General features: G+C 39.3%; 1 protein-coding gene across 2 annotated transcripts in view; it reads right to left on the minus strand.

Moving 5' to 3' along the window:
- Window positions 1-1,861: 1,861 nt before the first annotated feature.
- Window positions 1,862-27,847, minus strand: part of kifap3a (kinesin-associated protein 3a) — a 224,797-nt gene continuing 198,811 nt past the window's right edge. For both annotated transcript variants that reach the window (XM_060829756.1, XM_060829757.1), the window contains exon 20: window positions 1,862-2,554. In XM_060829756.1, the coding sequence (XP_060685739.1) occupies window positions 2,446-2,554 (109 nt within the window). In that variant the 3' untranslated portion in view covers window positions 1,862-2,445. The remainder of the gene's footprint in view (window positions 2,555-27,847) is intronic.

Below are 27,847 nucleotides of genomic sequence, written 5' to 3' on the forward strand. Positions count from 1 at the left end.
GATCTCCGGCATCTGCAGACTTCTGTGTCTCCATTCTGTTTGGCTGAGCTATCCTGGTGTATCTTAAGCACAAACCTTGAAATCACTTTACTTACTTTGGAATCAGTTATTTTCATATACTTTAACCGTACCCAGGTATTATCAACAATAAGTTGGAGATTAGTATTCTTACTTAGTGTTTCACTCAAATACCCTGTCCTTGGCTAAAGTTCTTATTTCCTGCTATTAGTTTAGAAATTTGCTTTTTCCAAAATTACTGGAGACCACAACTACTAATAACTAATCACTTCTTCACTTTGCTGTTATGTAACTCAGACTTTACTCAAATGTAGGGTGAGCAGCTCAGGTCAATGCCCGGGATGGTGAGTGGAAGATCCCGAACGTGTCTCTCTGAGTCCACCAGCCCCAGAACATGCTCCACATAGGTCTGAATCCTCTCACCCTTATTTTTCCCTTGGTATTTCTATAGTACAAAACTTAGAAACCACCCTTGAAGACCTCCTTTTAAGCATATATTATACATCACAGCATAGACATTAGGATCATGGATATTTTATGGTCAAACAAATGTGCATTTTCTCCACATCTCATTCATTTTCTTATGGCTTCTTGCTTATGGAATTCTGCTCTTCTGCAGTTCGTTGAAAAGATCCTCCTTCTGATTTCATGCTTTTTGGACCTCATCTAGTCACATCCACATCTCTCTGGTATCCAGAGTTCTAGCTCCAATTTTGCTTTCTTCATAACCCTATTTGAGATCTGCTTTCATCAAGCACACTACTTCCTGAAAATCTTAAAATATTTACAAATTTTGTAGGAGACTTTTTACATTCTTTACAGATGGTTGAATGTTGGATAAGGAGGTTAAGAGGGATGTTTGTGTGTTCTGGCTTAAATCTACAGTCAAAAATGTCTGATCCAAGTCATGTTACTTGCACTTTTAAACAGCACATATAATTTGCATGGCCTGGATCATTCTTTTCCTTCAGAACTAGTAATTGGCTGGCTATGGCTATTTACTCTATAACATATAGAAAAGTTTTAACTGCAATGTTTTGATTATGAATTCTATCATTAAAAGAAAACGAAGTGCTTCATCAAGATATTATCTAATGATAATCATAAAATCAAGCCTGTTTAACATAATTCATCCCAGTCCAACAATGCTCCCTTTGCTACTTTAATAAGTGCTATGATTAGAATCTAGCAATCATGAGAGTAAATTGGATCAAAATTTATTGAAAGGTTACTGAAATGTGGTAAAGAATTCAGCGAGTGCCTATTCCACAAAGAACAACATCAGCATCTCCTCCAAAGGAGCATTCTGTGAAGACTGTAGGAATACAACAACTTCTTGCAAATTCCATTGCACGGAAAAAAGCTTTGGGAGAGAAAGGATAAGATTGTTTTACATCATATGGAAATGAGGGCGAAAAGATCAACTGAACCTTCAAGTCTATCCCCAGATTTTAATGGTGCAACTCTGCATAAGTTCGAGTTATCAGAAGCCATGCAAGTGACAACAAAACAAACATCTTACACAGCCTGCCATGAAGGATTGCCCACTGGGAGACATTCCATCCAGTTAGGTGAAAAGCGACTCACTTTTTAAAGACTCTGTTCATAATTATTCATGTATTGACTTTTGTCTGGTGAGCATTAATGCTGCTTTTGTTTTCATCTAATCTATATATTTTCCAGCAAATCTCCACTGAGAAAGCGGCTCTGTAATTGAACAGTTAACACAAATAAACATTTCTGTTGTGCATATTTTGAGTTCTCATTTATTAATTCACTATGTTCATTTAATGTAAAACAAATACAACACATATGATAGAGTGGAAGCTGTGCCAAATCTATTTAAAATTCACATTTGTTCATAGGTCACAATAATGTCTATATAAATAGAAACAAGCTTCAAGTTTATGAAACAAAAGAAATGCATCAACCAGCGACAAATATAATTCATGTTGTTTCAAGCTAACTATGAGGCTGTGCAATTACATAACCATTTGAGTAACAACATAAATGGCTTGGACTACTGTATTCAGTATAGTAATTAGTTTTAAAGATAAAAATTAATGTAAAATATATTAGGATAAAAAGCATTTTATCAGATGAACAAGACCCTATAACTTAAGCAGCCAACGTATTAGCTTTAGTATCCACTTATTTGAGACTACTCTTTGTAAATCACACCCTCTACTCCAAAATTATTCAACTGTCCAAAAGAATAGACAGAAGCTATATTATGTAATAGAACATACAACTAATATTTTCCATTACATCAGGGCATTGGTCATTACATAAATACATAGAAACCCTAAAACTGTATAGATCAGCAATTAGCTATGACAACATGCAACACTGACAACAATTCACAAAACATTACAGGTTCAATTATATACAAAAGATTTCAGAATCAATAAATATTTCTTGTTGGGCTTATCTGCTTCCGAATGAATAGAGGTAAGGATCGTCTGGACGATAACCATAGGCAGTGACTGGGCGCCCAGGAAAGTTAACTGCCTGGCCGAATCCTTCAATTGCCATACTGAAAGCAGGGAAGTTGAAAACAAAAATAAGTAAAAAGACAAGGTGTCAGATTTTAGGTTCAGCATTAGATTATTCAGATACTTTACAAATAATTAACAAAATATTATTCAATAATTCAGATTTGACAAAGTATGTGAAACAGATTTATCTTTTCACCCCTTTTAACCATATCACTTCAGACATATGGAATTTCTTTCAAAGCAAGTGACTGTATGGACAGAATGCAACAGTTTCTACAGGAAGATTGTACAAAACAATGGCAATTGATTTATTTTTAATGAATTAATGTAATTGTATATAGTTCTATTAGGAAGTCCCTCAGCTTCTGATGCTCTAGTGAAAACAACTGAACCATGATTTCTAGTTGGTCACCCTCTGCTTTCAGAATATCCTGTGCCCATTCAGACATCTTTCTCCCTGACACCAGTAAAGCAACATAACATCATGGAATCTTGCTGGCCACCACAGAAATGTCTGTGCCCCGATTATAAAGTCCCCTACTTCTACGGCTTGCATACAGTCTGGTTGTCCCTGCTATACAACAGAGCCAATCATGGTACCACTGATCTAACTGCTGCTGCTGCTGCTTTCCCTTGACAGTACAACTTGAGCAAACAATGAACATGACAGTCAGATTGCTGTGGGCATTACTCCAAAAATGAGAGATGCTCATCTGATCTTGTAATTTTTTAAAAAAATTACAATCATGTTAGGTTTAATTTTAGTATTCCAAGCCTTTACTTAAGAACTTATGCTTCACTTGTATATCTCAGAATTAAAAGCAATGTAAATATAATTATCGTACACAGCAAATTCAATCTTTGACATATAAACAAAATCTTGTAGAAATCCAAATGGCATCATTAGATTCTCCACCTCCTGATGAGGACATTACTCTTCTAAAAATTATTGCACCGGAAGTAAAAGTCAGGTGAGATATTCAATTCAAAGTAATTAAATGGAAAACAATGATTTGGTTGGATACAGTTGATTTTACAAGGAAATTAGGTCTCAAGTAAGTGATATAAATCAGTCAGTAGAGGATTTATGCATGGCACAACAGCATAAATGGTTGAAAATAGAAATGTCAAATATTTTAAATTTAGGGGCCAGATACACACCAAATCATATGTGAGTGTGTCATAGGTTACGTAAAAATGCAAGGCCCATGTATACATAATGACATTCTTATATGTAAAAATGGAAAATTCTCAAAAATAAGCCTCTTGTCAAAAATAAAATGTCATTGCTGGAAACCTGAAATATAAATAAAGTGCTGGAGAAACACAGTGTGACAGTATCTACGAAGAGAGATACAAAGCAAACTTGTTAAATTCTCTTGTATCAAACCAAAGTAAATCCACTTTTGGTCATCAGAAAAAAAGGGTTAAAATCCCTGAAAATCTGATTAACACAGTCATGAAAAGATTGATGACTTTCACTAGATTTTACCAGCTTACCTTGCTTTCAATAAGAAGGTGCTATCAATTGTTTGAGCAGCATTAGATACAACTGAAACACTTTATCTTGTAGATTCTGGAGCTTCTAGGTATTTCAAATTACTAACCATTTGATACCACTACATCCTGAACTCAAGTTCTGCTGAAGACTAGGCAAATGGCCAATATTTTACAATTAAGTTTGATTATATCTTTACCAGAAGGCATCTAAGGAATATAAAACAAAGTGAGTAAAGTTAAGTTACAGATCTCCATGATCTAATTGAGTAATAATAAAAAAAAGAATGGCCTTAGTTTTCTCCATTTTAAAAAAAATCTCTAAAATTTCCCTGTTTCACAAGTCCATTGGTTGACCAAGATTTCTGGGATTTTTTTTCTATTAGTCTGTAAAGACAGATGTCAAGTGAGTGTTTAGTTTATCCACCACTTCCGTATCCCCACTTGCAATGGGTCTACATTTGTCCTAGTTAATGTTTTCCTTTTCACGTTCCCAAATAAGCTTTTATTGGTTGCCTTTAGTTCCTCACAAGTTTGCATTCATATTATCTTTTCCCCTTAAACGGATTTGTGGTCCTTTTGTCGTAATCTTCATGTTTACCAGCTTTTCTGCCCTTTTATAAACCACTTCCTTTGATCCACTGCAATCTTTAACTTATTTTATCTACCTTTCCCTTTGAGTTTGTGCTTTAAAAGAAAGCATATTTGTTGTATATCATGTAGCATTTCAGTAATTACTGGCCATTGCTTGCCTACTATCTAATCTTTTAGATTGTTTTCTGAATCCAACGTAGCCAATCTACCCCTCATAACTTCATAATTTCCTTTTCTCAGATTTAAGACCCTACATCACATTAAACTTTATGTGAAATTACATCATGTTATGTTCAATATAACACAAAGATTCCTTTACAGGAAGCTTATTAAATAGCCCTTTCTCATTTACAATACTGAATCCAGAAGAGTCTGATTTAATCAGTTCTCAGTATGCACTCCAGGAATTTATCCTCCACAGCATTAGTGCCAATTTTGTTCACTCAATCTCTATGTAAATTGATATCACCCATTATTACTGTTTTACCCACATTAAATGCATCTCTAATTTTCTGATTTATACCATACACAACATTATTAATGCAGTCTGTTGGTGTATAAATAATCCCTTCCAATGTTTGCTGCCCCTTACTGTTTCTTAATTCCACTTTAATTTAATATCTTGAAATTGAAACACATCCGTCGATCCAAGATCCCTTTTTAAGTTCCTTATGAAGAGTGCTCACTACCTCCTTTTCCTATTAATCTTCATGGAATACAAAATAAATTCACAATCTTAACCTCGTATTTACCTCAAATTGCATAGTCAAATCAGTGACATCTTTTGCAAATTATACGTGTATCCAGATATAGGGGTGCCTTTAATTCTGCTTTTTAATTAGTATTCTCGATTCTGATTCTAGTTGCCAATTACCTATTCTTCATATGTCTAACTTTTACTTCCTACTTTTCTATATCATTTTACCAGTTGTGCTTCCCTCAAATCTGGATTCCCTCTGATCTGATCATCCCTACCAAGTAAGTTTAAACGCTATCACACTAGTTTAAAGCTACCACAGCACTAGCAAAACTCCTTGCAGGGATGTTAATCCCAGTCTTGCCAATATGCAGCCCACCTATCATTTATAAGACCCACCTGGTCCTGAATCAGCACCAATATCTCTAATTGTTCCAAAAGCTCCTCTTCAAATATTTTGCAACCACATGTTCAAATGCCCAATTCTATATACAAGTAGGTGGGACTGCAAATACTGTAGTCCCAAAATTTACTGTTTTCTGTATCTTTCCTAACTCCTTTGGAGATGTCAGTGTTGGACTGGGGTGTACAAAGTTAAAAATCACACAACACCAGGCTATAGTTCAACAAGTTTAATTGGAAGCACTAGCTTTCGGAGCGCCGCTCCAAAAGCTAGTGCCTCCAATTAAACTTGTTGGACTATAACTTGGCGTTGTGTGATTTTTAACTTCCTAACTCCTTGGCTGCTTTCAAGACCTCATCTTCCTTCTCCTATGTCACTGGAAGAGATGTTGTTCACCCTTTTTCAGAATTTGTGTCCTGCAGCCACTATGACTATTTCTATACTATTAACTTTGATTTATATTTCTACTCTTTTAGTTTTGAATTTCATCTTGGGAACTAATAATTATTTGAAAGCCAAATGTAGCCAATTACTTCATTTTATAATTTAAGCAAAAGTGTGTTGCAGCAAATAACAAGAAGCCAATAGAGCAAAATAGTCTTCAGAAAGACTAATTATTCGAGATACTGTCTTCAAAAACTAGTCACATACTCTGCAACTTTCTTGCCCTGGATGGCTATACGAGGAGTGAAGGACTCCTGATGGTGTCACTCAAGTAATTTTCAGAGCACATAAACCTCTCCACTGTGCCAAAGGTGAGGGGGCCATGGTGGCATTGGTGATGTTAGAGAGAAAGTGTTTCCAAAACGTTAAGGGCAAAACAGGTGAAGGAACACTGTGTCTCACTGGCTGCAAAGATGGAAGAAAGCTGCAGCAGCAAGATGATTTCAGTCATTGTGATGTGTAGAGAATGATGGTGATCCATGGTCGTACTGTTAAACAAAGCAATGTGCAGGCTTCTACAAAGGTCAATATGTCAAGTCCTAAGATAATGGAAGGTTGATGATTGGGACTGGACTGCGAACCTGAGTGTGCCTGGTCAAAATCTGGACACAGATAACAGATGTGTAATGGTTGTTGGACACCTGCATTTGTGTTTTTGAAAAGTAGCATTTGTAACTATATAGTTCTCTCGAGGATATCCTTTGTTCATCAGAAACCAAAACAATTTGACACTGAAATAATAGTGGTACACTTTCCTCAGTCGAGATGTGGGGAAGGGACCGGAAATGTGGCCCTAAATATAAGCTGGCTTGCTTTCCCCTTGCTGGGCTACCACAAACAAAGGTGCCTTTGTGGTCAAGAAAAAATAACTTAAATTTTTGCAATTTGGAATGTTACAACATTCAAAAAATTTCAAGGCTGATTGTTCTGAAAGAGGAACTGTAATTGAGAGCTTACAAGACCACAAGTTGACATCACTGCCTTCCTGGGATGGGGTAGCTAGGGACAAGGAAAGGTACACCTTTCATTGGAAAGGCTGGAAACAACCCTCATGTCCACAGAGTTAGTTTTGCCATACTGAACAGCATTTTCAAATGCACTGCCAGAACTCCCAAATTCTATAACTCAAATAATTAATAACCAGTACTTCGACTTCAACAAAAATGTGGGCAGCAAGAATAACTCTCTTGTTATCACAAACAGTATCAGTTCCTTTCTTTAAGTTGCTCACAGTTAAGTTAGATTCCATGGCATGTTCTCCCCTCCAGATTAATTTTTATTCTGTACTGATAAAAAATTCTGGAAATCACGGCAGGTGAGACAGCGTCCATGAAGACAAAGAAAGCTAACATTGCGAGTCTAGATAATTCTGATAAAGTTATCTTCCCTCTTCCCCTTATGTAACTCACCTTGACAAAGAATCATTTTTGTTAAATAAACGAAACTAATTACATGTCAAATATCATTTACGTTTGTTAGATAAAAATGACATTCATAACTAATTGATAACAATAACATTAAATGTGAAAAGATACAAAAATAAAAAGCAATAAAATATTTGAAAAACAGTTAAGAACTTTCATTCAACTTGTCTTTGAGTTTAAATTCCTTTGCTGTCTGATGCTGCCTTAAAGGGTGCTCATAGCTCCTCCAGCATTAGATGGCTTTGCTTTCCATGCATTGCAACCAAGATTTCAGGAAGTGATCAGAATCAGATTACTGGCCATTAAAAAGCACAAGCAGTTAAATGGGTACTTTTGCAATGTGGTTGGTCTTCGTTGGAAGTTCTGGGTCAATCACAGTTGAACAAGCCATTTAGCTAAGGAAAATTAACTTCATTCTTGTGGATGCCAAATAGCTTGGTTCTACAATAAGTACTATTACTGGACACCAGAGATCCTCTGTAGCTAGCACCATAATGAAACCTCTGTCAGGAAAAGTGTTTTCTATGCCACAAAGATCACTAGATCTTGGTGTAAAACATTCCTCAAAGTCAACAGCTAATTGCAATATCTGGACTAATGCTTCTTAAGGTGATAGGTTTTATATTCTATTTTTAAAGCCTATTTGTCTTGAATTTACTTTAAAATTTCCAGCAATTGAAATCCCTTGAGAACTGAGAAGTTGAGAGGTCCCAAAGTCACCACAGGGGCAGCAACAGACATAAGAAAGTATAGGAGATTGGAAACAGACAAATATAGTGTTTATATCCAACACAGATAAAGCAGCATCCAAGGAACAGGAAATTCGACGTTTCGGGCCAGAGCTCTTCATCTCATTCCTGATGAAGGGCTCTGGCCCGAAACGTCGAATTTCCTGTTCCTTGGATGCTGCCTAACCTGCTGTGCTTTAACCAGCAACACATTTTCAGCTCTGATCTCCAGCATCTGCAGACCTCACTTTTTACCCCAACACAGATAAAACCAACTTTGGAACCAAGAGTTACTGTTTTGTTCATCAGGTGTTGCTTATCTCAAAGCTCAAAGTTGAGATCACTACTGTTTCTAATTTACAAAACTGAGTCAGACAACAATGGCAGATCAAAGATATACATGCTCCACAAACGTCGTTGAAATACCCAGCAAATCTGAAGTGGCAAATTAAAGTCAAAAGGGTACAGACAGGACTGCACAGCCAAACTTGAATACAAGCCATGGAGGTAATGATCATATTTTATATTGTTCTGGCTAAGTTTGAGTTTTTCACCCAGTTCTGGTCACTGTGAAATGGGAAACATTAAAGTGTTGGAGAAATTGCAAAAAGGAGCTAGGTGGACCAGACATATTATTGTAATTCACTCACTATCCACTTGATGGTGCTTCCTGAATATGAGTTGTGAAAGTAATTCATAGCATGCAGTACGCAAAATGAAAATAAATAAGTAGCCCAAATACTACATATTGCTGGACATCTGCAAAGTTCTAAAACAATATATGTGAAATGAACCAAACACCTTTTTTTAGATTTTAATCCATGTCAGTGAATGGAAAACTAAATATTATTAGCTTATGCCATTTATTATGAGTGAACAATAATATTAAAGACAAATTATATGAAGTAAAATTGATCTCTTCCAATTACGTAGAAAGGAAAGATAAGATTTAATTCACTAATTCTAAGAAATTATACTTGTAAAACTTATTTCTTCTCTCTATCCGATCAAACCAAACAATAAAATCAGATGATATCTAAACTGAGACTTTGCACCTGATTTTAACACTGCTCAAGTCATTGGGTTTGGAAAGAGTTAAAATCTCAGTCACAATGAATTATCATTGAGATGGTTAACAGAACTGATTGGACAGTGAGCCACAAATCTATCTTTTTTAATAGTCTGTAAAGATTAAATCTAACATATATTGAAGAAATGGAACTATACTTACATTAGATCATCAGTAAACTATCATTTTGTTGTAAATACAGGTCTAGAGAAAGACATTTATAGAACATAGAACATAGAAGGATACAGCGCAGTACAGGCCCTTCGGCCCTCGATGTTGCGCCGACTGAATCCTACCTAACCTATACTAGCCCAATAACTTCCAAATGCCTATCCAATGCCCGCTTAAATGACCATAAAGAAGGAGAGTTCACCACTGATACGGGCAGGGCATTCCATGAACTCACAACCCGCTGTGTGAAGAATCTACCCCTAACATCTGTCCTATACCTACCACCCCTTAATTTAAAGCTATGTCCCCTAGTAACACCTGACTCCATTAGCGGTAAAAGGTTCTTAGTATCTACCCTATCTAAACCCCTAATCATCTTATACACTTCTATCAGATCTCCCCTAAACCTTCTCTTCTCCAATGAGAACAGCCCCAAGTGCCTCAGCCTTTCCTCATAAGATTTTCCTACCATTCCAGGCAACATCCTGGTAAACCTCCTCTGCACTCGTTCTAAAGCTTCCACATCCTTCCTATAGTATGGCGACCAAAACTGCACACAATACTCCAGATGAGGCCGCACCAGAGTCTTATACAACTGCAACATGACCTCAGGACTCCGGAACTCAATTCCTCTGCCAATAAAGCCCAGTACACCATATGCCTTCCTCACAGCACTATTTACCTGGGTGGCAACTTTCAGAGATCTGTGTACATGGACACCAAGATCCCTCTGCTCATCCACACTACCAAGTAGCCTACCATTAGCCCAGTAATCCATCATCTTGTTATTCCTACCAAAGTGAACGACTTCGCACTTAGCTACATTGAATTCCATTTGCCACATTTCCGCCCAGCTCTGCAACTTATCTATATCCCGCTGTAACCTACCACTTCCTTCCTCACTATCCACAACTCCACCGACTTTTGTGTCATCCGCAAACTTGCTTACCCAGCTTTCAAGTCCTTCCTCTAGATCATTTATAAAGATAACAAAAAGCAATGGTCCCAAAACAGATCCTTGTGGTACACCGCTAGTAACTGCGCTCCAAGATGAACATAATCCATCAACTACTACCCTCTGTCTCCTTCCAGCCAGCCAATTCCTAATCCAAACCTCTAATGTATCCTCAATGCCATACCTCCGAAGTTTTAGCATTAGCCTACCATGGGGAACCTTATCGAACGCCTTACTAAAATCCATATACACAACATCTACTGCTTTACCCTCATCCACTTCCTTGGTCACCTTCTCAAAGAACTCAATAAGGTTTGTGAGGCACGACCTGCCCTTCACAAAACCATGCTGGCTATCCCTGATCACGTTATTCCTACCCAGATGTTCATAAATCTTATCCCTTACCATTCTCTCTAAGACTTTGCCCACCACTGAAGTCAGACTCACTGGCCTATAGTTGCTAGGGCTATCCCTACTCCCTTTCTTGAACAATGGGACCACATTCACTATCCTCCAGTCCTCTGGTACTATTCCTGTTGACAACGACGACATAAAAATCCAGGCCAATGGCTCTGCTATCTCCTCCCTAGCTTCCCATAGGATCCTGGGGTAAATGCCATCAGGCCCAGGAGACTTATCTATATTCATCCTTTCCAATATTCCCAAAACCTCTTCCCTGCATATTTCCAGGGCATCCATTCTAATTATTTGTGATTCCATATTCACATCAGCAACAGTGTCCTGTTCCTGAGTGAATACTGATGAAAAGTACTGATTTAATGTCTCTCCAATCTCCTCCGCCTCCACACACAACTTCCCACTACTATCCTTGACTGGACCGATACCTACCCTAGTCATCCTTTTATTCTTGACATACCTATAGAAAGCCTTTGGGTTTTCCCTAATCCTACCAGCTAAAGACTTTTCATGTCCCCTTCTCGCTTCTCTTAGCTCCCTCTTTAGCTCCTTCCTGGCTACCTTATAACTCTCAATCGCCCCTACTGAACCTTCACGCCTCATCTTTACATATGCCGCCTTCTTCCCTTTCACAAGGGACTCCAATTCCTTACTAAACCACGGCTGCCTCACAAGGCCCTTTACACCATGCCTGACTGGTACATACCTATCGAGGACACGCAGTAGCTGCTCCTTGAACACTCCCCACATCTCATTAGTGTTCTTCTCTTGAAGCCTGTTTTTCTAATCCACACATCCTAAGTCATGCCTCACTGCATCATAATTTCCCTGCCCCCAGCTATAGCTCTTGCCCTGCGGCACACGATTATCCCTCTCCATCACTAAAGTAAAAGTCACCGAGTTGTGGTCACTGTCCCCGAAGTGCTCACCTACCTCCAAGTCTAACACCTGGCCTGGTTCATTACCTAGAACCAAATCCAATATAGCCTCCCCTCTTGTTGGCCTGTCGACATATTGTGTCAGGAAACCCTCCTGCACACATTGTACAAACACCGACCCATCTAATGAACTCGAGCTATAGCTCTCCCAGTCAATATCTGGGAAGTTAAAGTCCCCCATAACAACCACCCTGCTACCTTCACTCTTTTCCTGAATCATCCTCGCAATATTATCCTCTACTTCTCTAGGACTATTAGGAGGCCTGTAGAAAACACCTAACAGGGTGACCTCACCTTTCCTATTTCTAACCTCAGCCCAAACTACCTCAGATGGCAAGTCCTCTTCCATCGTCCATTCCACTGCTGTGATACTGTCTTTGACAAGTAATGCCACGCCTCCCCCTTTTTTACCCCCATGTCTGATCCTACTAAAACATTTGAACCCTGGAACGTGCAACAGCCATTCTTGTCCCTGTTCTACCCACGTCTCTGTAATGGCCACAACATCGAAGTCCCAGGTACCAACCCACGCTGCAAGTTCACCTACCTTATTCCTTATACTTCTGGCATTGAAGTATACACACTTCAATCCACCTTTCTGGTTACAGGCACCCTCCTTAGAGATCGCTGCATTATTCCTAACCTCCCTACACTCAAGGTCCTGTACCCTAAAGCTACAGTCCTGGTTCCCATGCCCCCGCGGAGTTAGTTTAAACCCTCCCAAAGAGCACTAGCAAACCTCCCCCCAAGGATACTGGTGCCCCTCAGGTTCAAGTGTAGACCATCCTTTTTATAGAGGTCCCACCTTCCCCAGAAAGGACCCCAGTTATCCAGAAACCGGAATCCCTCCCTCCTGCACCATCCCTGTAGCCACGCATTTAACTGCTCTCTCTCCCTGTTCCTCGACTCTCTATCACGTGGCACGGGTAACAAACCAGAGACTACAACTCTGTTTGTTCTAACTCTGAGCTTCCAACCTAGCTCCCTGAAAGCCTGCCTTACATCCTCACCCTTCTTCCTACCTATATCGTTGGTGCCAACGTGGACCACGATCTGGGGCTGCTCCCCCTCCCCCTTAAGGACCCGGAAAACACGATCAGCGACATCACGTACCCTTGCACCTGGGAGGCAACATACCAAACGTGAGTCCCTGTCGCCCCCACAAAACCGTCTGTCTGTACCCCTCACTATCGAGTCCCCAAGAACAATTGCTCTACCTTTCTCCACCCTACCCTTCTGAGCAACGGGGCCAGGCTCCGTGCCAGAGGCCTGAACCTCGTTGCTTGCCCCTGGTAAGTCATCCCCCCCACAAGTATCCAAAACGGTATACTTGTTCTTGAGGGGAATGACCGCAGGGGGTCCCTGCACTGGCTTCCTCCTCCCACTCCCCCTCACTGTCACCCATCTATCTTGAACTTTCGGAGTAACTACTTGCCTATAGCTCCGATCTATGACCTCCTCTGCCTCCCGAATGATCCGCAGTTCATCCAACTCCAGCTCCAGTTCCCTAACACGGGTTTGGAGGAGCTGGAGATGGGTGCACTTCTTGCAAGTGTACTCAGCAGGGACGCTGATGGCTTCCCTCACCTCATACATGTTGCAAGAGGAACATTGCCCTCTCTGCACTGCCATCCCTCTAAAAGTAAGCTTTCCTTAATAAAAAACAAAAACCAACTAAATCTAAAGAAACAAACAAGGAAAATTTCTAGCTAATCTGTCATTTCATCAAGGACTTACTCAGCCTCATAGCTAAGCGCACAAGGGAAGGGTCGAATTCATTTCTCCCCAGCAGAGACAATAATTGAGCCTACACCAAAAACCATCTTCAAATTTTAATCTACACTGATTGGAACTAACTGACTTTATACCAGAAGCAAGTCATCTATGCAAAGAGCATGTGTCTTTCTTTTAAATTGTGTATTGATTTTTTTTTCCCCTGAAGAACAGCATTTTGTTTTATTCACTAATGGTTAGGCCAGCATTTATTGCCTACCTCTAGTTGCCCTTGAGGTGGTATGAGTTGATTTCTGAAAGCACTGCAATCCATTTGGAAGAAGAATACCCAAAATACTATTACAGAGGGAGTTGCATAATTTTGACTCAGCAATTGAAGAAACAACGATGCATTTACAAATCAAGATGGTGAGGTGTATGGAGGGGAACTTGAAGGTGGTGATGTTCCCATGTACTTGCTGCCTTCATCTTTTTAGATGGCAATCATTACGGGATTAGAAATTGCTGGTAAGGTGGCTTAATGAATTTCTGCAGTGCATCTTGTAGATAGCAGGCACTGCTGCTGAGTATCACTGAATGTTTGTGGATGTGGTGTCAATCAAATGGACTGCATTCAACCAAGCAAATGAGGCGCATTCCATCATACTTCTGTCTTGGGCAGGTTTTATAGAGTCACATGATGAGTTACCCATTGCAAGATTCCTCACCTCTGACCTGCTCTTGTAGCCACAGTATTGAAAAGATTAGTCCAGTTCAGTTTCATGACCAGATGTTGATAGTGTGGGATTCAGTAATGATAATGCCATTGAATGCCAAACGGCCACGGTCTGTCTCTCTTTCTCTTATTGGAGATCGTCATTGTCTGGCACTTATGTGGTGCGAATATCACTTGACTGCTGAAACCTGAATTTTGTCCAGGTCTTGCTGCATTAGAACATGCACTGCTGCAGTTATCTCAGGAATCTTGAATAGTACAGAACATTGCACAATCATCGGCAAATGTACCTACTTGTCACAATTGGTCAAATGCAGCTTTGATGTCAAGGGCTGTCACTCTCATCTCATCTTGAATTCAACTCTTTTGTCCATTCTTGATTCTTCTTCATTGCTGTTTCAAGTAGACGTGAGAGTACTGTACAAAACTGCTCTATTCTAACAATAAATTCGCAATTTCAGATAGTGTCATTTCAGTAAGATGGCGGCAGCACAGGATGCTCCAGTAGGAGCTTATCCGTTCCGCCCATTCTTTTTCATTTTATTCCTCTCTCCTTTCCTCCGTTATGCTGTTTTCTTCTTTTGTCCTCTCAGATCCTGCCTCCAAAGCAGGGTCAGCAGCCCAGAGCGGAGAAGCTAATGACCACCGGTCCAGTGTGAAGCTCAGGATGGAACATGGCTGCAGCCAGCGGTCAGACCAAGTGAAGCCCCCTTGTGCTGGTTGGCTATGTACAGCCCTTGGAGAGACAGACTGCGATGTTTGTCTTTTTAACTTGTTTCTTGGGTGTTTTTCTGACCTATGGTTATACTGTGTATGTAATATTTTTCTGCATTTTTCTATACTGTAACTAAGGATTGTACCTAGGATGGCACAGTGTGTTGGTGACATTAATTACAGTGAACTAATCTTGAAGTAAAGATGTACGGAGGTACCTTCGTACCTTTGGTGGTGTTGTAAGTGGTAACTTGTAAATTTTTCACTGGACTCATTTGAGTACATGTGACAATAAAGCTAATTCATTCAAACCTAAGCAGGCTGAAATAGGAAATAAAAACATTTCACAAGTTTTAGTTAAGACAGACTCATTTGTCTTGGGCAGTTTTAAACAACATCAAGAAAGGTACTCCTAATCTAATTTGAGCCTACTCAATACCCTGGCCTGATACTACTATTGTCCAAGAGTAAAAACCTTAAACTCCTTGATGTGAACATCCCGAATTTAATAAGCTTTTTAAATTCACCTCTTTTAGACTCACGAGGAGTGTTCTCATAGGGGTACACTTGCATAATGATGGAGAGGGGAGCAGAAGAAACTGTGGCCAAGTGACCCTCAACTTTTTAAATGTGCCAATTTGTATTTGAAAATTGAGCACTGAGTGGAGGCAATACAGGCTGAATACCATTAGAGGTGCAAATCTCTGACTGGAACATGGTCCTGTGAGATTCACAGTTCATAAGACATTGAAACAGTAGCAGGTCATTCAGCCCATTAAATCTGCTTCACCAATGAGATCATGACTGATCTGGAAATGATCAAAACCACTTTCCTTCCGTATCCCCGTAAGTCTCGATTCCCTTACTGAGTAAAAATCTGTCTCAGACTTAAATATACTCAATGACTCAGCTTTTACAGAAAACATTCCATAGATTTGTTATCCTCAGAAAAACAATCCTGTTTTAAATGGGAATCTTTTAGTTACAGTCTATGTTTTCTGGTCCTTGGCTCTCCCACAAGTGAAATCAACTTTTTCCCTTCAAGTCCCCTGACAATTTTGTACATTTCAATGGGTTTCTTTCTTCTAAACTCCATTAAGTACTGACACAACCTAGCCAATCTCTCTTGTTGACCCTCCATAACCGGCATCAGCCGATTGAACCTTCTCTGCACAAAACCAATGCCAGTATATCTTTCCTTAGGGAAGGGAATCAAAGCTATTCACAGTATTCCAGATGTGGTTGAACTAATGCCTTGTATATTTTTAACAAGAATTTCTTAATTTTCTACTCCATTCCCTTTGAAATAAAGGCCAACATTCCAATTTCTTTGCCTATTACCTGAACTTGGATGCATTTGTGATTCATGCAGGAATACTCCCAAATCCGTCTGGGCTGTGGCTTTCTGCTGTCTTTCTCCGTTTAAATAATAAAGCTCCTCTATTTTTCCTACCAAGGTGCATAATTTCACTTTTCCCATCTGCCGACATTTTTCCCTTTTGTTTAACCCGCTTCTTTACCTCTGAAGACTCTTAGAGATATCCTCATCACTTGTTCCATTTATGTTTGTGCCATCTGCAGACTTGGCTATAGGACATTGACTTTCCTCATCCAAGTCACAAATATGTATTTTAAATAATTATGGCTTCAGCAGTCATCCCTGTGGTACTTAAGAGTTATAGATTGTCATCCTGAAACTGAGCCTTTCATCCAAACTGTCTTCTGCTAGTTAGCCAACATGTGGTTATCAAGTGCCTTCTAAAAGGTCTAAGCAATTTTGCTACATTCTGGTTCTGATTGGACTTTTTCTTCTCTATCTCCATGATATAGCACTTTATCATTCAGTAATTGAAAGTCTTCACAGTAAAAATAATTCCAAACAATGGAATTATCCTTTTTAATTTGATATACCTCTAAGCAGGGAAAGGAATTAAGATAGAGATTATGGGAGGCATAATTGATGTGATGCAGGGAGGTGCAACAAGAAATCATCCCTCGGGTTGCAGGGGATTGACAGTTGAAACCTGTCTTGGAACCAATTTGTTCCCATTGTTTGGAATTATTTTTACTGTGAAGACTTTCAATTACTGAGTTCTCACGTGGTTGAAGATGCCTTCCAACACATCTCATTTACATCCCGCACCTCCGCCCTCAAACCCCATCCTTCCAACTGTAACAAGAACAGAACGTCCCAGGTCCTCACTTTCCACCCTATCAACCTTCGCATTAACCGCATCATCCGTCGACATTTCCGTCACCTCCAAACAGACCCCACCAAAAGAGATATATTTCCCTTCCCACCCCTTTTCGCTTTCCACAAAGACCGCTCCCTCCATGACTACCTGGTCAGATCCATGCCCCCCAACAAACTACCCTCCCGGCCTAGCACCATCCCCTGCCACCACAGGAATTGCAAAACCTGAGCCCACACATCCCCCCTCAGCACCATCCATGGCCCCAAAGGAGCCTTCCACATCCAAACTTTCACTGCACATCCACCAATGTCATTTATTATATCTGTTGCTCCAGATGCGGTCTCCTCTACATTGGGAGACTGGACAACTCCTCGCACAGCGCTTCAGGGAAGATCTCCGGGACACCCGCATCAATCAACCACACCTCCCCATGGCCCAACATTTCAACTCCCCATCCCACTCTGCCGAGGACATGCAGGTTCTGGGCTTCCTCTACCGCAGCTCCCACAACACCCGACACCTGGAGGAAGAACGCCTCGGAACACTTCAATCCCAGGGCAAGAATGTGGACTTCACCAGTTTCCTCATTTCCCCTTCCCCCTCCCCCCACCTTACCTCCATTCCAACCTACCAGCTCACACTGTCCTCATTACCTGTCCTATCTGCCAATCTCCCTTCCCATCTATCCGCTCCACCCTCCCCTCTGACCCATCACGTCCATCACCACCCCCATTCGCCTATTGTACTCGTTGCTACCTTCTCCCCAGCACAACCGCTCCCACCCCCCCCCCCCATCCCATTTATCTCTCCACCCTGGAGGCTTCCTGCCTCTATTCCTAATGAAGGGCTTTTGCCAGAAACATCGATTTTCCTGCTTCTCAGATGCTGCCTGACCTGCTGTACTTTTCCAGCACCAATCTGATCTAAACTCTGGTTTCCAGCATCTGCAGTCCTCGGTTTTGCCTTGTTTATTAACAGGCATCTATGGGACCTGGAGTGTGTACCGATTGATCAAGAGGCCCACATAATATAAAAACACATACTAAGTAATAGATATGTAATGCAAGGGGTATATACATCACTGTTATACTTTATTTACAGCATAAATCACTTAAATAATAATTCAACTTTGCCTTAAATAAAATCTAACATCAGAAACCCTTCTTACTTGCACCCTCAACTGACTGGGCAGTACAGTGATTCAGTGGTTAGTACTGCTGCCTCACAGCACCCAGGTTCGATTCTACTCCTGGGCGATTGTCTGTGTGGAGTTTGCACAATTTCCGTATCCTCCCACAATCCAAGGATGTGCAAATTAGGCAGATTGTCTACACTAAATTGCCCATAGTGTCCATGGATATGCAGGCTAAATGGATTAGCCATGGGAAGTGCAAAAAAAGGACATGGTAGGGGGTTGAGTTTGGGTGGGATGCTGTTTGGAGGATTAGTGTGGATTAGATGGGCCCAATTTCTGCTTCCACACTGTAGGGATTCTATGACTAAAGGGAATGACAATCATATAGCTGTATTCTATATTCCTCAGCTATTTACAACCTATATGACTTGGAGAAAAGGACACTTTCCCACTGTATTCACATTTGCTCACAATACAAATTTCGGTGGGAAAGTAAGCTGCTAGGAAAATGACTACGTAAACAAGGATTATTCAAGTAACGGATAAAAAAGTAACAGGATAATGAGGGTACAAAAATAGAAAAACTAAAATCTTTTAAATGATGAGAAATTCAAAACATTGGTATTCAGAGGTTTCCAAGCATCCTTGTACAAGAATGACAAAAGTTAACATGCAACTAGCGCAAACAATTAGGAACGCAAATGGTAAGTTGAATTTTATTGTCAGGGAGAGGGGTTTGGGGTACTGGAAGTCTTGTTGTAATCATACATTGAGTGACACCACATTTGGAATACTGTGAACAGTTCGGTATCCATATCTAAGGAAGGCTATGTATTTTGGAGAGACATGCAATGAAGGCTCACAATTTGGTTCCTGGAATGACAGTGTTGTTGAATGGGATTAAGCAGAATCTGCAAATACAGCAGAGTTCAAAAGAATATAGAATTTTTAGAAGGATTGATATGGAAGATACTGAGAGGCTATATCCTCTCCTGGCTGGTGAATCTGGAATTAGGAACTATAATTTCAGGATACGCAGCCAGTTCAGATGGAGATAAAGAGCAACGTCTTCTCTTGATCATGAATCTTTGAAATTATGTACCCAAGAGAGCTGAGTCTTCGAATATATTCAAGTTGAAATTGATGGATTATTGGATCTAAGAGAATCAATGAATATGGAGATCAGTGGAGCCGAGGTCGAAGATCAATTACAATCCAATTAGAGGATGGCACTGACTCTGAGGCATTTTCCTCCTTTCTGCTTCTCATTCTAACGTTCAACACCAAATGTAAAAATTAACGGAAGGCTCAAAATTAAGGTGTGAAATGATTCATTTTGGAAGGGTGAATTTGAATGCAGAATACAGGGTTAAAGGCAGGATTCTTGGCAGTGTGGAGGAAAGGCTTCTTGGAATCCATGTGCATAGATCCCAAAACAGAAACCAAGTTGATAGGGTTGTTAAGAAGGCATATGGTGTGTTGGCTTTCATTAACAAAGGGACTGCGTTTAAGAGCCACGAGGTTTTGTTGCAGGTCTATAGAGCCACGGTTAGACCATACTTGGAATATTGTGTTCAGTTCTGGTCGCCTCATAGGAAGGATGTGAAAGCTTTTGAGAGGGTGCAGAGGAGATTTGCCAGGATGTTGCCTGGACTGGAGGGCATATCTTATGAAATAAGGTGAAGGGAGCTAGGGATTTTCTCCTTGGAGCAAGGAAGAATGAGAGGTCCACATAATATAATAAGTAATAGAAATGTAATAAGATGATGAGAGGCAAAGTAGATAGCCAGAGACTTTTTCCCAGGGTGAAAATGACTGTCACAAGGGGGCATAATTTTAAGGTTATTGGAGGAAGGTTTAGGGGAGATGTCAGAAATAGGTTCTTTACACAGAGTGGGGAGTATGTAGAATGTAACGTTAGCAGTGGTAGTACAGTCAGGTGGTTTAGGGACATTTAAGCTTGGATTGGCAAATGGAAGACAGTACAATGATGGGTATGTATGTCAGTTTGATCTACAAGTAGGATATAAAGTCGGCACAACATCGAGAGTCTAAGGGCCTGTACTGTGCTGTAAGGTGGTGCCTCATTTGGGGTAAATCAATACTGCAACAGGGTTAAGAAAAAAAACTAAAAGATATTTCTAAGTAGTTGTACAAATCACTTAAAATTATTGTTAGCTATGTGATTTTATTCCATCTTGACTAATGTATCATTTTCTGTGCCAAATGAACTCTATTGAGGGGAATGGGTAAAACTCTAACCAGCACCCTAATAACCAAGCTGACTCAGAGTTGAATTATACTGAAAACCAGCAAACCTCAGGAGATGAAATGTTCACCCACCAGGCAGTTGCTCAACTGATTAATTAAATTATTTCCAGTCATTATTTAAACTAGCTTTGTCAATGCATAAACTTCTAATTTTTCCAATTGGCTTGCCAATCCTGTCATTAAAAAGTCCATTTGGTAAATGGAAAGTTCTTTGCCTATACTTGTGCCTGAAGCGCTTGATCCTGAATCTATAAAAGTTGACAGCTTTTCTTAGAATCAGCACTAAAATTGGAAATTTTTCAGAAATATCAGATATCAGATCAAGCCTTTTGTTAAAATTCACATTTGTTCATTTAATTCCAAACGTTTGCCCAACTAACAATCAGCAGTCAAGTTCCAATTCCTGGAATGTTCATTACATATCCATTTTCTTTGCTTTTGCAAACTTAATCTTAAAGCTTCAAAAATTGGCAGCAGCTCTTTTCTCGTCTTAGGTCAAAACTGTTAACCCTTTTCCTCTAGTGAGGTGCGGAAAGAGAGAAAAAAAATCATTAAAATGAATGGCTTTTTGAGTCTCTTATAAAATAGTTATCCAAAACAATTCTTTTCAAGAGACTTGCAAAGTTTCAAAATATGCAAATTAGATAATGCCAAAAATACTATACTTCACCTTAACCAATGGAACTTCTTCTGTGTTCACACTATTTTCTGCCATGTTTTAGTTGATGCCTGAGGCATAACTAAATTATCACTGGTGACTATGGGGCGTCTAGTAGCTTAAAACAGCAGGGGCTTTCTATTCCCAAACAGATGGCCTGCTCATAACTCTGGCCAACTTGCAAACGTGGAGGCAAGATATTCTACCCAGACTGAAGTAAGTAACTGCAGAGCTTAAGCAGTACTGTTCCTACAAACGTACAACCAATAACAATACTCAGCTCTGGGTGTTGAAGATGACAACTAAATACATTAGGCACAATTGCCGCCCGTCGAACAGGGCTTATTATTTAATTGGAGCTCATAAAAGCAGTGAAGCATCTCCTCTAAGTACACAGTATTTAAAACGGAAGTGTTCCTGAAGCTCAATTTCATCTCAATATTGTTAATTCTTCTATAATGTGAAGGTCGTGTTCTTGTGCAACCCCACATTGCAAAATCAAATCGATTTTTACAAACAGTGCTATGTTGGTGCTGTAATCACATTACAGCCAACGTGTTTTAAGTTCACTCTTTAGAAACAGCATCCCCAATTCATAAATCACATTAGTGAATTTGTGTTGATGAAACGCGCGTTATAACAGAACAACCTTAGAAGTAAATCAATCTATATCAACACTTTTGTTTTTCGAGGCATGTAACAGAACATGGGAAAGGTCCAGTGTCTATTCCCAAATATTTATTACTACTTTCTATGCATGTTGTCTCCCTTTCTCTGCTAAGGATGTTGACCCCTTGCCAGAATATTTTCCTCGGCTCATAATTTTCAATGTATGATTCCAGCAGGCAAGTTAGGCAAACCACGTGGTCAGTAAAACAGAAGATCCACCCATGATCTGGCTTACCTGATGTCCTAAAACATTGGACACATGCAGATTATTTTTGCAGGAGTCAATGTATGTTGGTTCATATTCTGTTCACTGATGTTATTGTAGTTTCCTAATTGCTGCCCCATTTAAGGTCAAGAAACTCAAAAAAAAAATCAGATCTTGAATGCTTTTGACCTGAATAGCTCTCATGCTCAATAGCTGAACCATTGTAATTCTTAAATCACCAGCTGTACCTAGCCTTTGACCTTTAAATATCACATGGACAGTTTTTTTTTGAAACAGCATACATTTTCTATTGCTTTAATTACCCTCCTCTCTGGACTCTTCTAGACATTTTCAAAATTGATAAGAAAATGTTAATCTGATGTTCATTGATTTTACTTCATTTTAAAACTATTCTGATACACTAATGCAATCTGATCAATAAAATGGACATAGCAAAGTTAAATTTTGTTTTTGCAAATTCAGAATTACAGCTTATTTAAATTTTTAAATCACTCTTCAAATGAAAACTTACAATGGAAACCTTTATGGTCATTTAGGTCAATACTGAACCACAACTGAACTAATGACTGCACATAAAATAAGACTTTAAACAAAACTGGGTTTTGGCCATTGTAAGCTTGGTTTCCTTGCAGGAAGTTTCTGGCCCTTTACTCATTCACTAAACCATGTCTTTGATCTCTTTTGCTTGTCAGTTCTCAGGTTACACCGTCTTTTCAAAACGCAGTAAATATCAAGTGGTTAGCTGGTAATGCTATTCATTTTTTTAAAAATTCCTTTCAAATGAGCACATGCTGTTAAGGATTCAACTGCCAGCTGTATATTTCCTAAGGAAATGCAACTGCAATTCTTGAAGCATGGATTAGTTTAGCCTGCAATCTTATTAGAGAATTTGGGTCTGTTGTAAAAGAGCAAAATCATCTAATTTGCAAAGACATGTTCGCATCAGCTTATTATCCAATGGTAAGCAGTTATTATACATTAAAAGTAGAATAATTTGGCAGCTGAACAGCACCACACTGGACTCCCAACTGGGAACTGGTTATACAAGAAGAATGTGGTAGCTTTATACGTGAAGTTTCTCATAATAAAAGTATAGAATTCAATTCTTGCAAATAGTGGACGACTTGAATTACTTTTACAAAGAAAAGTTCACCTTCAAGATATGGCTGTGCAAGGTTATCTACCAACTTTACTTCACATATTTCTAAAACTATTAAATGCTCCATTGGTATTTTTGCATAATATATTAAAAATATTTTCTCTTCTATGCCTCAAAATTATCCATCCCTCAACTGTTATGTTTCCAACACATTTTAAAGTTTTGAGGGATTTATTTCAAATTTACACAGACCGAATGTGCAACTTAAGGATTTTGTTTTTTGTTCTAGCCTAATCACATTTAACATCAATTTTTAAACAATGTCAGCATTTCATGCAGAAAGACTTACTCTTATAGAGTGAGAAACAAAATCATAAAATTGTTTATAAAGAACAGGATTTTGTTACATACGCAGAGAAGAAATCTTGTGGCAAATGTTTACAAAGCCAGACAAATCAGCAGGATAGGATATTTGTTGGCTTACGGCCACAAGAAAGCAAGGAAAAGCTTTAAAAAACTCCACCAAATCCAATCCTTTCGCAGACAATCTACAAACATTGTTTAAGCTCTAATGTTAAGTCAGCTGATCCCAAAAGCATCAAACAAAATTTCAGAATATTTATCTATCCTCACATTGCCACAAAATAACTCCCAATTCGCTGCAGAAAAATTCTCCCAAGTTAACCTCAATGTTTAATAGCTCACTGTTCTTTCCTCAAAAGCACAGCATCATTTCCTGTTGTAAATTTAATCTTCAATGTCCAAACCTATTCCAATCATTTTCCCAACATACATCGATTCCAATTATTTTTGTCGTAGTTATGGTCAGTAGTCAGTTAAAGGTGAAATGGTGCATGCTTAGACGCTGAGGAATCTTTACATCTTTCAACGTGGTTAAAATTTGGGCTTGAGAAGAAAGCTGAATGCCATGTGCAGACCATGCCAAACTGCTGCAGACATTGGCTTTCAGAATTCCTGACTGGTGAGCACAGCAAGCAGGGATTCACAAAATATACAAGTGTGTGTGACTAAAGGATGGTGTTTTTGACCAGATATTTTCTCTGGTTCAGCAGCTGACACCACTTCAATAAGCAAGTTCTTATAGCTATTGTATTTCTTCAAGTGACTCATAACTAGGAGTTACAGCAAGCCTAGAGTTGAAACAAACAAAACCTTTGTAAGTACATTTGAGCTTGGCTGCAGTAGGCACAGTCATGCGATGTTCCTCAACTTCCTCTAATGAATTTAAACTGATTTCCCATTTGGACTAGACAGGCTGGGAATACTTCACAAACAAACAAAGCCTATTTAAATGATTTGGAGATGCTGGTGTTGGACTGGTATGTACAAAGTTAAAAATCACACCACCACCAGGTTATAGTCCAACATGTTTAATTGGAAGCACTAGCTTTCGGAGTGCTGCTCCTTCATCGGGTGGTTGTGGAGTACACAATAGTAAGACGCTGAGCTTATAGCAAAACTTCACAGTGTGATGTAACTGAAATTATACATTGAAAAATACCTTGCTTGTTAAGTCTCTCATCTGTGAGAATGACGATGATAGTTTCACTTCTTCCATATGTAAATCACAAAACATTTTTTTAAAAGTTACATTTTCAGGTTAACTGTAGCAATTGGTGTCAGCCCAGATAAGATGTTGAAGGTGTTAGCCCCGTGTTCTGTTGGCTGTGCCATAATGTTTAGACTGATTATAATCTAAAAAATAAGTTAACAGAGCCTTACATGGATTCATACAGTTTTTGAGCAAAGTACAATGTAACCCTGCAAGTACAAGTTCACCCCACAAACATCTATGTGTATGTGTGCATGTGGGTTTCTGTCTGTGTATGTATAGGAGTGTCTGTGTGTGTGTATATACCCTGTCACAGTAGGTGCTACAAGACGTGTCAGAGTGTGGACACGGATACCACCATTACACGTGGGGACACCTCCCACCATGTACGTGGCCGGTACTCATACAACTCAGCCAACATTGTCTATCTCATGCACTGCAGGCAAGGATGCCCTGAGGCATGGTACATTGGTGTAATCGAGCAGAGGCTACGGCAACGGATGAAATGGGCACTGCACAACAATCACCAGACAGGACTGTTCCCTCCCAGTTGGAGAACACTTTAGTGGTCAGGGACATTCGACCTTGGACCTTCCGGTGACCATCCTCCAAGGCAGACTTCGGGACAGGCAGCAGCGAAAAGTGGCCGAGCAGAGGCTGATAGCTAAGTTCGGTACCAATAGGGAAAGCCTCAACCGGGACCTTGAGGTCATGTCACACTACTCGTGACCAACATTGCAATACACACACTGGCTTAGACCCCTTTTTACTTTCACTCACTCACTCACTCACTCACTCACTCACTCACTCTCACAGACACTCACAACCCCCCACCCCAGACATACACACATTTGTGGGGTGAATTTGTACTTGCAGAGTTACATTATACTTTGCTCAAAAACTGCATGAATCCATGTAAGACTCTGTTGAATCATTTTTTAGATTAGAATCAGTCTAATCATTATGCACAGACAACAGAACACAAGGCCTAACACTTTCGACATCTTTTCTGGGCTGACACCAATTGTTAGTTAACCTGAGAAGGTAACTTTTAAAAAAGTTTTGTGATTTACATATGGAAGAAGTGAAACTATCATAGTCATTCTCACAGATGAGAGACTTAACAAACCATCAAGGTATTCTTCAATGTATAATTTCAGTTACATCACACTGTAAAGTTTGGCTATAAATTCTGTGTATTAGTACTGTGTACTCCACAACCACCTGATGAAGGAGCAGCGCTCCGAAAGCTAGTGCTTCCGATTAAACCTGTTGGACTATAACCTGATGTTGTGTGATTTTTAACTATTCAAATGTTTGCACTTTAAAGACAGCTATCTGACACAAGATGCTTGCATAGCTTTTGAATGCAATAGCATTGTAATTTCTTTGGATTCCTAAATCAGATGTGTCAATAATTTAGGGCTTTGTAAATTAAAATTAAGATGCCTGGTTTCACGAGTCAAGCTGCCTTGGTTTTAAACACTAGGTTTTAGGACAGAAAAATGTTTCACTCTGCCAGAGTCCAACCTCCGACTTTGTGTTGACACTTTGCTTAAGTCTATTTCAAATGCACTGCCATCTTTGAATTTTGAAGCTGTCTCTTTTACACTCCCAAATAAATACCAACACAGCAGTCTGAACACCCTTAATTTTCTCTCATGAAGAAAAGCTCAAGCCTATAAATCTGATATTTACAGCATAAAGTTCTGATATCAACACTGTCACCGCTGAAGCTCAACAATGCTTCCAAAATTGATAAATATCATTCTGCACTCAAGGAAACACCCAATACTCCATTTGAACATGGGTGAAAGAGAGCCATGTTGTCACTTATTGTCTTGCATTCATCAGAACACATGCAAAAATGCTAAATTTCAAAGAAAACAACCTACACTGCATGTGAGAATGTCTTTGGTTGGCTAGTTAACTGTAATTGCTCATGACATCGCCATGGAGAATGCACCATGATACACTTGTCCACCAAGCTTTGCTTTAATTAAAAAAAAAGTGCAAAGCCTAACTATGTTCTTTTTCCCTGCAGAAGGCAGGGCCCTGCACATGAATACATGAAATCTGAAGCAAGTGTAAGTGAGCCACTTGAAAACCTGACCAATAATCTTACATTAGCTACTAGCCTAATCTTGGTACACTTGGGATTGTTCATTAGGCACTGCCAATTTCTAAGAAATTTAGTATTGTTGTACATGACAAGTACAAGTCAGAAAGCTCTGACAAATGCATCTTTTTGTTTTACACCAACTCCAGATTTTTGTATTGTCAAATAAATAGTTGACGTTCCATTGACCAATAATATTTACACCAATCTTTTTACATCTTCAGCTTTTGTAAAAGAATGGCATTTGATTGTGTACACAGACTTTCAATTTCCTGTTCAATTATGCACCAGTTCAAGATCAAATCAATCACAACTAACAAGGGAAACATAATTAAGAAAAGAATAAAACATGAATGGACTGGACCTCTCTCAGGACAGTTTCCTTTGAGGAAGAATCCAAAAAGGGCTATGTTTTGAATCATTTGAATATAACAAAATATCCACAACAGAAAAACTTGGTTTACTGCGACTTCTGTAACTTGCTTGATTTAACTCACCATGGTCAGGGAACATTAGGTAACCTCCGTCAGGTATTTTTGGAGTTCTGCAAAACTATCCAATGACAATACAAAACCTTGGACTTCAGCTAAAAGTAAAATTCATACCATTTACTCTCCACAATTTTTATTTAAATCATTCTCAGCATGTAGATGGAGGCTATGTTGGGCATTCTTCCAGGCCAGTTGCAGTCATTGGGGTTAAAATTATCCTAAGTAACATTCAGAATTTTGATAAAAGCAAAATACTGCAGATGTTGGAAATCTGAAACAAACTAAATTCTAGAAAAGCTTAACAGATCTGGAGAGAGAAGCAGAGCAAGTATTTCGAGTCCAGTATGATTCTTCTTCAGAACTGGGAGAATTGAATGGAATCCTTGCACGAAGCA

The sequence above is a fragment of the Hemiscyllium ocellatum genome, chromosome 9 (genome assembly GCF_020745735.1).
Source record: "Hemiscyllium ocellatum isolate sHemOce1 chromosome 9, sHemOce1.pat.X.cur, whole genome shotgun sequence".
NCBI lineage: Eukaryota > Metazoa > Chordata > Chondrichthyes > Orectolobiformes > Hemiscylliidae > Hemiscyllium > Hemiscyllium ocellatum.